General features: G+C 41.6%; 1 protein-coding gene across 2 annotated transcripts in view; it reads right to left on the bottom strand.

Annotated features, from left to right (window-relative positions):
* Window positions 1–9,810, bottom strand: part of trip4 (thyroid hormone receptor interactor 4) — a 35,850-nt gene extending 26,040 nt beyond the window's left edge. For both annotated transcript variants that reach the window (XM_067249093.1, XM_067249092.1), the window contains exons 1-11: window positions 9,621–9,810; window positions 9,064–9,245; window positions 8,649–8,779; window positions 8,296–8,514; window positions 7,999–8,077; window positions 7,807–7,909; window positions 7,358–7,573; window positions 7,114–7,243; window positions 6,524–6,711; window positions 6,005–6,129; window positions 5,714–5,805 (exon numbers count right to left, since the gene is read on the bottom strand). In XM_067249093.1, the coding sequence (XP_067105194.1) occupies window positions 5,714–5,805; window positions 6,005–6,129; window positions 6,524–6,711; window positions 7,114–7,243; window positions 7,358–7,573; window positions 7,807–7,909; window positions 7,999–8,077; window positions 8,296–8,514; window positions 8,649–8,779; window positions 9,064–9,245; window positions 9,621–9,787 (1,632 nt within the window). In that variant the 5' untranslated portion in view covers window positions 9,788–9,810. The remainder of the gene's footprint in view (window positions 1–5,713; window positions 5,806–6,004; window positions 6,130–6,523; window positions 6,712–7,113; window positions 7,244–7,357; window positions 7,574–7,806; window positions 7,910–7,998; window positions 8,078–8,295; window positions 8,515–8,648; window positions 8,780–9,063; window positions 9,246–9,620) is intronic.
* Window positions 9,811–11,389: the final 1,579 nt, after the last annotated feature.

Raw genomic sequence — 11,389 nt, forward strand, 5'->3', positions numbered from 1 at the left:
TCCAATTAGTGTAAATAGTAGGACAAATGTCTGTTTGGTGGATACATAGACTCACCATCTTCCATTAAACATTACCAACAGAAAACTGGCACAAACACAGGCCTCACAGCAATACATTTTAGGGCATCCTCCAGTGTGTGAGCCAGATGTGGAGAGATACTGGAGAAAAGAACAGCTAACATATTGACTCTTTGCTTCATTAAAAGCATATAACGGATGGTGTGTGTGTGTGTGTGTGTGTGTGGGGGGGGGGGCTTAGCCTTTGGCAAGGTTCTGATGGATTGCAGCATTTCAGGCAAAGGAATTCCTGTTTTCTTCTCCTTGTTAGTCTACAAGTTTTATGAAGACATTAACCTCTTCCTCCCTGGATATTTGCATTGAAGTGTATGAAAAAGATGAATAAACGGAATTAATAGACCCTTAGTAAACCATTAAGTTAGCATTTTAGGGTCCAGCACATTTGTACCCAGAGACAGTTAAGGGGAAATACAAGTATAACTTATGTGGCTCTATTACAAAACATTGCAATGCGTCAACACAGCTCTGTTACAATACACTTTGAAACAAGTAATTAAAGGCCACATTTGTACAGATTACACTGCATATTTAATAAAACTCACGTCTAGTAAACTCTTAGGAGGTTATAGTTAAGCATTAGCTTCACTGCTAAAGTGAGTCACCATGAAAGGCATGCACATCAATAACTCCTCAGCTGTCACTGGTAAACTAATGTGAAAGTGCCAGACAAAACAAAAGACCCCAACTGACAAGTTTCCACAAACTGAAATGGCAAGCAAGCCACGTTATGTGGTCTGAGAAATTGAAAACAACTACACTACTTACTCTGGCAGATGGCCCTATGCGATTTGGTGTTGTGGTCCTGTGGCAGAGATCCTAGCTGAATGCATTCTACACATGACAGAATCACATGCTGTCTGACCTCTCCACTGTGGCAAACTGCCCAGCATGGAAACGGAGAGGAAGTGTGTGTGTGTGTGCTCACAAGACTGTAGTCGAGGTTGGGAGAGGGGGGGGGGGGGGGGGGGGGTGTACAAATTGGGGTGACTGCTCCAAGTCTGTCTCACTTGCTAACACTCTACTCACATGCACGTGCTTCTACTCACACTCCCTCTGTTCCTCAAGTATGAGCTTGCATACACGCAAACACACACCAGACATAATGAAGCCTGTTCCAGGCAAAATTGAATTCTCCCGTGACCACGTCCACACTCATGGCCCTAACAGGAAAACCAATGTCTTCTCTTGAGGAGGAGAGGGAGAAAAATGAGGAGATGGAAAGATAGAGACAGGGGCAAGGAAAGACAGCAGGCCTACATAAGAGTCATACAGCATTAAAGAGAAAAAAAGAAGAGGAGAAAATAGGCCTGCCTGACTTCCTTTGGACTCTCTCCAATATATCTACTGTGTGAGAGTGTCTGTGTGTACTTGTTTGTGAGAGTGTGTGTCAAAGTCTGTGTGTGTTTGGTAAGGATGGGATTTTTAACATATAAATATTACATTACTACAAAGAAATGTATGCACCAGTTGGAGCCTTTGGCTGCATTAACAAGGAGAGCCTCTCTAGAGGTCTGACCACTGACAAGCCATACGGAATGTCCCAAATAAGACTCGCCTGCTTAATGCATAACAGTTAAGCATTAGTTTATGACATGTTATTACCTCTGTTAAATATCACATGTGCCATGCCCACAAAATGCTACTTACTGCAAACCTTTTGATATATTCATCACCGTGTGGTCATGTGCTAACAGAGATAGGGGGTCATTAAGCTATAAATGTTTTTTTCCCAAAGTGTTATTAATCAACAAAGATTGTTGGGGAAAAGCTACTCTATCACATATAAATGTACTCTTACACGTACACATGCACAGAAGCACTGTAGAACCTCTATCCTGAAACAGACTGAAGCTCCCTCATGGTCAATACAAATCAATACAAACACTCAGCTCTCACCGATGGTGAAATAGGGCCTTAGTGCTCTCAATGTGTCTTCTTAAACAGTACAAGACACTGCGCTGCCTCCAGTTTCCATACTGCTTTAAAGACTGCTGTTAAGTCTTTTGAGTGATTTAATTTCCTGAACTTGATCGGACATCAGCTGATGAAAAGACATTGAGGAGACCTCATCTCAATTATCGATATGTTCTACTAAAAAAACAGGTAAACTGTTACATTCTCCTGCTCCTTTGTCTGTGTGCAAATAACCTCATTCATGTATTCCTCTCTCCTCCCGAAGCAAGGTGCTTATTGCATACAAAGTCCACACCCATAAAACCCTTGTAAGGAATTGTCAGGAAGGTTAGACACTTAAAAGCATCTGAATTTATATATTTTTAAACTTGGTGTACAACGTGTATGATCCCAAACTGGGAATACTCAAGAATGTATTTTTCATTTTCATTTAAAGCCTAGCTAAGCTATGCAGCAGAGAGAGTAAATTCAGGCCTTATTACCAGTTCAGATCAATCAACTCCATTTGACATGAGTATGGAGATGGAGACGCTGCTTCAATAGATTGGAGCGCAGCGTGAGGCTGAGTGTGAGGCTGAGTGCGAGGCTGAGTGCGAGGCCGAGTGCGAGGCCGAGTGTGAGGCTGTGTGAGGCTGAGTGTGCAGGATGTGCAATGAGCTGGAGATGCAGAGCTCACATGCACGATTGGGCACACATTGGGGAGCCTACCCTACATGCGTGCATTAACACATGGGATCTTTCCGATTATCTGTCAGATATTAAATGAACTTGATCTCTCAAGCATTGACTGGCTTTGAAATGTTTAATAAATGTAATATAGATCCATTTGGGGGGAAAAATACAAAACATTCAGTCCAATTCAATAAACCACAATTAGACTAATGAGAAGGGACTTCTGACTCTCACTTTGTGTGCTTTGTAAATGGCTCCCTGTCTCTCTTTGCCAAACGTGCATTAAACTGCATGCCTTTCTCCCATGCTGGGTGAGCACAACAGAGATGGAGGTGGAGAGGAAGGGGTATAGATCATACAGGCCTCCCATCACCAGTGGGGGGGGGGGGGGGGGCAGGGATAGAGGGAGGAAGGCAGAGTCAGAGACGGTGGGACGTAGGGAGAAGATCAATACAGCGGTATGGTTTAATGAAAGGAAGGATTGGTCTGGTCAAGCCGATGTGAATCCTTTTTGCCTGAGGGGACAAATAGACCCCTTCTACTTAACACACTATTGTTAAAGCACATTCTCCACTGAGATTCATCTATATTGCTCCATCATACCACTTAAATAGACCCCTCTTGTCGGGTACCCCCTTTCTCAACTGCCCAAGTTTTCCCAACGGAAAGCCCAACCCAACCCATACCACGTTTTACTTGTGTAATAACTTGTACAGCTAAACTGTAATCAAGTGTAACTACATAGAAGTTCATATCTTACTACAATGTTGTTACTATAGGTCCTGCTATGTAGTTACATGGTAGTTCATGCAACCTTAATGTAAAGTGTTGCTGTGAATTCAAAACAAAAGACGTTCTCATACTTTGATTGCATCATGCATTTCATATGTTTCCTATACACAGGCACTAACATGTGTTGCAGCCTCAGTCTCGTAGGACTCCATTTTAACCATCCCCCGACCACACACACACTTACTCCACTCCCTATCCCCAACAAACGCAATTAAGCAGCTAGCTTGCCTGTAACATACGACTAAAAGGGTTAGTGACACGTTATTTTTCCTAGCATACACTACTTAAGTATTAAAATAAGTTAACAAAAACAAGAGTTAAAAGTGATACATTCGCTGCTACATGCTATTTCGACCATGTTTGGTATTGGGTACATTGAGTACACAGTAAGGGTTATAATTACAAGCGTCGGTGCCCCAGTACTGGTCAGCTTGTTTCTCAATGTCGTTCTCTTTCAAGAGCTTTCTGTTCTCCACCCGCTTACTTTCCTCTGAGGGCTTTTGTCATGGAGTACGGTGGAGTGGGGTGTTATTTATGACCGCCCTATGCACCCCCCCCCCCCCCTCCACACACACACACACCGACACAATGAAAGGGCAGTCACACAGCCAGCAAACCCATGATCTTCTGGCCCTTGAAAGAATATAAAGAGGTGGGAAGAATAGACCCTAGGGGATACAGGGTAAAATACTATATAGCACAAAGTATCTTTACCAAACAGGTTGGGAGATAAGCAGAAGCATGACACCCATTTATCAGACATTCATGCTAGTTCCATGTCTGTCTGCATAAATTATGAGGTCAGATATGAACGATCAGTATCATGGTTACTTACTGTCGACACCCCCCCCCACACACACACACACACACACACATCATTGCAACCTAATCAGAGGCAATTACATTTCCCTAGTGCAGTTTGTGTCTCAGCAGAAAAGAACCATGTGCAATTTCAACAACTGTGTCTGTGTCAATATCTCATTAAAGCTAATGTGTGTGAGAGGGTAGCGTGTGTTTGTGTGTGTGTGTGTGGGGGGGGGGGGGGGTGAGAGTAAGGATGTGGTGGAGGCAGGCACAGATGTTCGCACTGTCACAATCACATTGAGGAAATTAAACAAAGAACGAGGTAAATTAGAGGCTGGATGCTTTGCCAGGCTTTATCTGCTCAAAGGCACACGCAGGCAGCCACACACACACGCACACTAACACACACACACAAGCACAGGTGCAACCACACAAAGGGATGTGATCAAATATGTATTTATACGTGAACGAAAGGACCAAAGCATATGTTTCATGTTTAAAGAAGCACAGATGACTTTGTAGGTCAACAAAGTGACTGGCACTTTAAGAAAATAAATATATAAGGAAAAATAACCTTCTCAAAATGCACTATGCATTATTTGTATGTCGCTTTGGATAAAACCATCTACTAAACTAATCAAATGTAAAATGTACCCATAAAAAAACGATAACAAATATAAAAAAGCCTTAACAACCCTTTTTAGTGTCACTGTCTACACAACAGCTTTAGAAACATCTTTATTATTTGTGTTTTGACAACACCATTCTTTGCAAAGGATTGTCTAAGGAGGAGGCATGCAGACATTTAAACAGCATGAAAGGCAAAAGATAAAAAGGGTACAGGGAGCAGCAGTGGAGCCTATTGATTTATTATTCATCAAGAATGGAACCAAGTCAATCCAAACCTTCCTGCAATAAGCCCTTTCCTGCATGTAGTACGATCACACATAAGAGTCATCGTAATCTGTGAGTTTCATGTTCATTGTTGCTACAGAGGAGGTAGTGAAAGGATAGGTATAATCTGGGACTGGATTGTGTTGTTGCTCTGTGGGTGGGCAGAAGGGTGGTTGTTGTCTGCAGTGCAAAAAAGAGGGTTGAGAGTGGACTTGTGTGGAGCTGCATGCCCTCTACTGATGGGATGTAGCATAGCAGCAGTAAAAATGTATGTATGGAGACTCTGGCCCCAGACCCGATCAGAACAATGATCTTAATTGTAATACTTCAAATAAACAGCTAAGGAATTGAGAATATGTTTACATTTCCGCTCTGGATAAGAGCGTCTGCTAAATGACTAAATGTAATGTCTCCTTCGTCATTATAAAACAAAAGGATAACTACAGCTGCAGGCTAAACGTCCTCTCATTGATGAGAGGAACTTTCCAAGCAGAGTGTGTCAAACGTTTTAGTGTATATGTGTTTGTATTGGTACTGATCTTTATAAATGCACACTAACCTGTTCTTTGTAGTCCTCCTGAGTCAAACAGTCTGTCATGTTGACACATCCCAGCAGACAGCTAGTAGGGTAGTCTTTAGGAAATTTAGGATCTGTAGAAATCGGAAAAACAGTGAATGAGACATCTGTAAAATATTGCAAGAAAAGGCAGATTACACTAAAATCTTCTGAAGAATTTGAGTCTATGATGTAATGTTAAATTGCATGATTACATGTTTCATTAAACATTGTCCATTTCATAACACTGCAAGTTACAGTTGTTCTCTATCTGACCACCGTCTCTGTGTGTACCTCTCTTGAATATTTGCCGATACATGTTTTCCACCTCTGTGATCTCCTGAGGGGTGGCTTTCTTGCCTGCTGCAGCGATCCAAAGACGACCCCGGTGAGAAGTATACCAGGTGCGCCCCTCCACTCTGCATGAACACGCACAAACACACTGTATTCTAACCACAGCGCTAGAGTATCTTGCTCTGATGCCTTTAACCAAGTAAAGATCCTTATTAACATATCATTGAAGGGTATCAATGAATAATGAACCAATTAATATAAAACTTTATTTGTAAAGCGCTTTTTACAAGAAATATCACAAAGGGCATCACAGAAGCCGACAGATCATCACCGATACAGTTAAAACCCCAGAGGAGACAAGGAAAAACTCACCAAAAAACTTAAGAGGCTTAAGTACCTCTTGATGCTTTTGACTAACAATAGATTACTCCTTAACATGCCCTGTGGTATAAGTACCTCTTGATGTCTTTGACCCACTAACATAATGATCAGTAACTTCCTAACATATGGCTTCAGTACCTCTTGATGCCTTTGACCAAAAGCGAGGCCCATGGTTGGTGCATGCTGAGGCACCAGCCTCCGTCAGCCATCTCCTGCAACTCCCTGTCCTGCAGACGGAGTCTGGAGCGCTCCACCTTGGCAGCCTCCTGCACCGGGCCTTTGCTCTGGTTCTTCCGGTAGCTCTCACCACAGCCTACATTCACCCACTGGCACCACATGGACAAGCTTGTTCACATGCTTAGCATCTTGTCAAACTTCAAAAGCTGCTCTAACAAACTCAAACATATGCAGCATTCCCTCTGAGAGAACAGGGATAGAGAGCTGTTTGTAGCCATTCAGCCCTGTCTGACACTGCTTTGGATAAACTGTGCCTCTTTTTTGATGTGTAGCGGCCAAAGTAGAACAGTTTTAAAATATGTACTACAGCAGCTCTTACAGTACACCCAATTTTTTTTGAAAATGTTATAGTAAAATATGTTGCGCTATGTTAAATTCATCCACAGCTTGCAATCTCGAAATGGATTAGCTGGCAATGCAGCAAGTTTTAAAGAGATCAATTAACAAATCTGTTTCTGAACTCACTGTGTAACATTTGTAATATAACTCACCTCTGGTGCAGACTGCACTATGTTGGGGTTAACCAACTCTCCCATGTGCTGTTGACCTCCTGGTCCCTCAAAGCGTTGTGGTGACTTCACCTGAGAGCCTGTGCTGAGAGCCTTTACTGTCTCATCCAACCTATAAAACATGAAACACAGTAAAGTGTTAAGTATTTTTACACCAAACGCATGGAGGTTCAACCACGTAATCATGAGGAGTCCCTGAAGGTCATTGGGGAAGTAATGGTCTCACTTGTTATAGTATTGGTTAAGGTTCTGTCCTTCATCCAGCACCCGTCTGCCTGCAAAGTCTAGTGTAATTTTCCTGTCCTTCCTGGAGGCGTGGCGAAGCTCACGAAGCTCCTCATCGTGTTTCCTCAGATTATCGCGCTCGCCTGGCGAGAGCCACTGGTTGGAGTCGGTGGCAAAGTAGTCAGACTCATCATCCAGGACCTGGGTTCTCTTAACACTGTTTATATGATGACAAAATCAAAATAAAGCCTATTTCATGTCCTGGCTTTGAACACAAGGACAACGATTAAAATGCTTAAAAATACATGAAAAATATGGTTTTCAAAGCATGTTGTTGTAAATCTATAATTGGTATTAGACTTTATTTCATATTCCCAGCAATTATCTAACAACACTCAGCAATTATATCACAGATAGACATTTGGAACGTATATAATGTTTATAAGGTACCTGTTCTTGTCATATTCCAGTAGTTTGTCCTTGTGCTGGAGGGCCTTTTCTAACCCTGCACTCATTCGAGCCTCCTGGTGAGGAAGTTGGTCCCTATCCCCCTCTGGCTCACACAGACATATATTTGGATTACAACTCTTTACTACATTTAAAATTGTACTTTCAACTATTTTGAATGTTTTTGCCTCTTACCTCCCATTAGTTTCTTGCGTAGTTTCTGACTTTTGTTAGAGTCTCTTTGCAAGATTTCTTGCTCTTCTATGGTGCACACCTGATCAAGCAATGGTAAGTTATGTCATTATGACAGAGAGCTAAATATGTTTTTTTAAATGACAAACAGATTTTAAGTGTGTATGAATAAGAGGTTAACTGAATTACATTTAGTAAAGTATAAATATCAAGTATATATATACAACGAATACATTTAAGTACACAAGTCAGGGAAGAGCACAAAACCGGATTCTAACTCATCAGTAAAATCTCTCTCACCAGACTTCCACAGAAGAGGCAGGGGCCAGACCCCTCCTGCTGACACACAATGCGACCACAGCTTATACAGTTATTGATAAGGTTGTGCTTTTGGGCCAGGCAGTCACAGGGGTGGCGCCCAGGGAGCATGATGGCCAGTTTGTCCTGGCCTTCTTTGGCATAGAGATTTACAAACTTGTTCTTTTTCTTTTGTGAGGATGAACTTCCACTCTCTTGGGCCTGTGGGTAACATGATACATTCGTATTAAAATGATAGATACAAGACGCAACAGAAAGTGGTCAGGATATAACATGTGAACTACTGTGTGTGATGATGAGTGCATGGTGATGAGTGCATGGTGAGGAATACTAGCCTTCAATAAGTCAATAGGAGTTTTTACTGCTTCAGGTTCTATCTCCACTTGGCTTACTGCCATCACCTCCTGCTTGTTCCTGCCCTTGCGTTTGGATTTCTTTTGACAGTCTTTGGTCATATCTATACCATCTGGAGAAGAAAGAAAATGTTATTAAAGACTTGCCATATTGTGTATAAAGTCATCAAGCCCTCACAGATATTAATTGACTTGTAGAATTAAGTAAAAATAAAAACTTTGTGTTACAATCATCTTCTTAACAATTAAGGTTGGCAGCATGAGGTTGTGTACACTGTGTTATGAGTGTTATGCATTAGGTTTGAAATCAAGTCCATACCAAAACATTCTTAGTACACAACAGAAATTATGAACAGCATGTCTGTTAAATGTACTATGTTGGGAGAAAGTATGTTACCTGCTCCTGTGACAGAGTCTTTGAGGAGGTACATCCCAGAGTTGTCTGGTGTCTGTCTCAGAATCTTCTGCCACCTGTCCAGCAGCTCGTCTATAAACTGTCTTTTCCTCCCGTCCGTCCCTTGGAGGAGGTCGCCAACATATTCAGCTATCTCATCTGCATTGTCTATGGATAGAATGTATCTAAGGACAAAAATGTATGTTGTCATACATGTAGGCTACATTGACTACCTCTGGTGGCCGTATAGCCATCATTGGAGATCGCCCACGCAGTGATATAACATTAATACTAGGCTAACAGTAGGCTTGTAATTAAAATAAGTAGGCTGGTATGACAGCCATCATCGTAGCCAAGCTAGCTAAACGGAGACTATCTATGTACATATGTACCTCCACCGGCTATCTAGCATGCGTTGCAGGTTTTAATATAGCTGACTAGCTAAACTAGCTAGTAGCTGGTGAGACTTTTTGACAGCTAGCTAGTGTTAGGGTTAGTGTTAGGGTTCGCTAGTGAGCCAGCTGGCTTACACACCATTTTCAAACACACAGATCACTTACTGGACAATGTCTTCACAAGCTTCCAATCCAAAGGTATGGTGTAATTGGTCCACACACCAACGAAGCAAGGCATCCGACATAATGGAATGTAAACTAAATTTGACAAGGCAATAGGCAATAGTTGGAGTCAGGTAGGAGTACAGTAAGATCCGTGCACGTTGCAACATAAATGTCTTCCTGTCGAAAACATTGCTTCGGACACAAAGGTTCCCTGGTAACACAAAGGTAATCTGTCGTGAGAATAGTGTAAAAAATGAATTCTAAATCATCTATATCATTATAAATATATATTCTATAATCTGAAACACTATAAAAATGTATACTTGGATCAACTTAATCGATTCATAAGGTTTCATAGGCTGTCCAGGCTTAGGTTCATAAATAAATGTTTAGTCGCTAGATGGCAGTGTACTACGACATCGTGCGCTAAAGCTCTGAACCATTGTAAAATAATTGATTCTGGTGGTTGTCTTACAGCTTCTCGCATAACAACCCTCATTTCATGAAACCTAATACCTTTGGTTATATTATATAAATACTATGACCATCCCACGGAAAAGAAGCAGGCATTGACAAAAGCTAATTAAAAAGATTTGGGGGTCCCGCCGAGGGGCCCTGCCAAAGGTCTCAATGGGATGTTGCTCTGGAAACTTCAGGCCACACTTTAGGCACGTCCCTACGTGGAGGTATTGGATGTATGTATGGAGCATCGGAAAGAAGTTGCCTAGGGCCTATGGGGTTTTCTAAATGTCAATTATTATTTGCAAAAGGCTGTCATTTATGTGGCGGACAATTATTCTAACAACATAAGAAAAACAATAAATTGATTTAATTGCAGGTAATGAAAGCTGCACGAAATTCTTTTTCTATAAATGAAGTATGGCTTTTTCTATTCACAGTGAACTTGTGAAATACTGTGTCGTTTTAGTACGTAGACTAGCCTACATCAAATGTGTCCTTCTTAGTAAATACAACTCTAGTGTAGCCTACAACTGCCATGTTATTTTGTTTAAAAAAAATCAGATAGGCTACACATTTTTCACATCTAGAAAAATACATTTATTTGTGAGAGACCAAAAACACACAAGTGCTGGTGTCACGGAGCGTACGGCGACGGTGCGCCAGTCTGCGTCACCGGAGTTCTAGTGCGCACCTGTTTTATGTTGGGACTAATTAGGACGGCTATATAAGCCGAGATGTTTTCCACTTCGTTGTGGAGTCTTATTCTTTCATGTTATGGCCGTGTGGCGTCTGACCTGTGTTTCCTCACCCTTGTTTTTGTTAAACCTTGTTTATTACAAGTAAAGACCTCGTGCACTTTCGTCCCAAAGACGCTGACTCCTTGTCTGCTTTTCCACAGCTGGATTATAGAGTGAAAAAACAAGCATTTAACAGTGACCAACAAGCATCAAACAGTGACAGAAATGTAATGTTGATAACTAGACCAAAGTCATGTTGTCATCATTGTGCCTTCAATTAAAGAAAAAAGTTATTTTAACAAAGCATGAAAAAAAATGTGAAAGTTGTTTTGTGACACTTGCTCCTGGTGTACATACACCTTCCAGCTGCAGCAAAACAAAACATGACATATATGAAACAACAATAGCATTAGAGCTTGACGATTCAGTATATTAGGGTTTGATGGGGGAGCTCGACTCCTGCAGCTCTTAGTTTTACTGACATGCTGAGTTGAACAATCATGCCACATTGTTTTGTGAGTTGGGCCCACCCATCTCCCAAATGTCCTCCAATTCAACCCTGAACCGGAG

Source organism: Osmerus mordax, chromosome 13, assembly GCF_038355195.1.
Source record: "Osmerus mordax isolate fOsmMor3 chromosome 13, fOsmMor3.pri, whole genome shotgun sequence".
NCBI classification, from domain to species: domain Eukaryota; kingdom Metazoa; phylum Chordata; class Actinopteri; order Osmeriformes; family Osmeridae; genus Osmerus; species Osmerus mordax.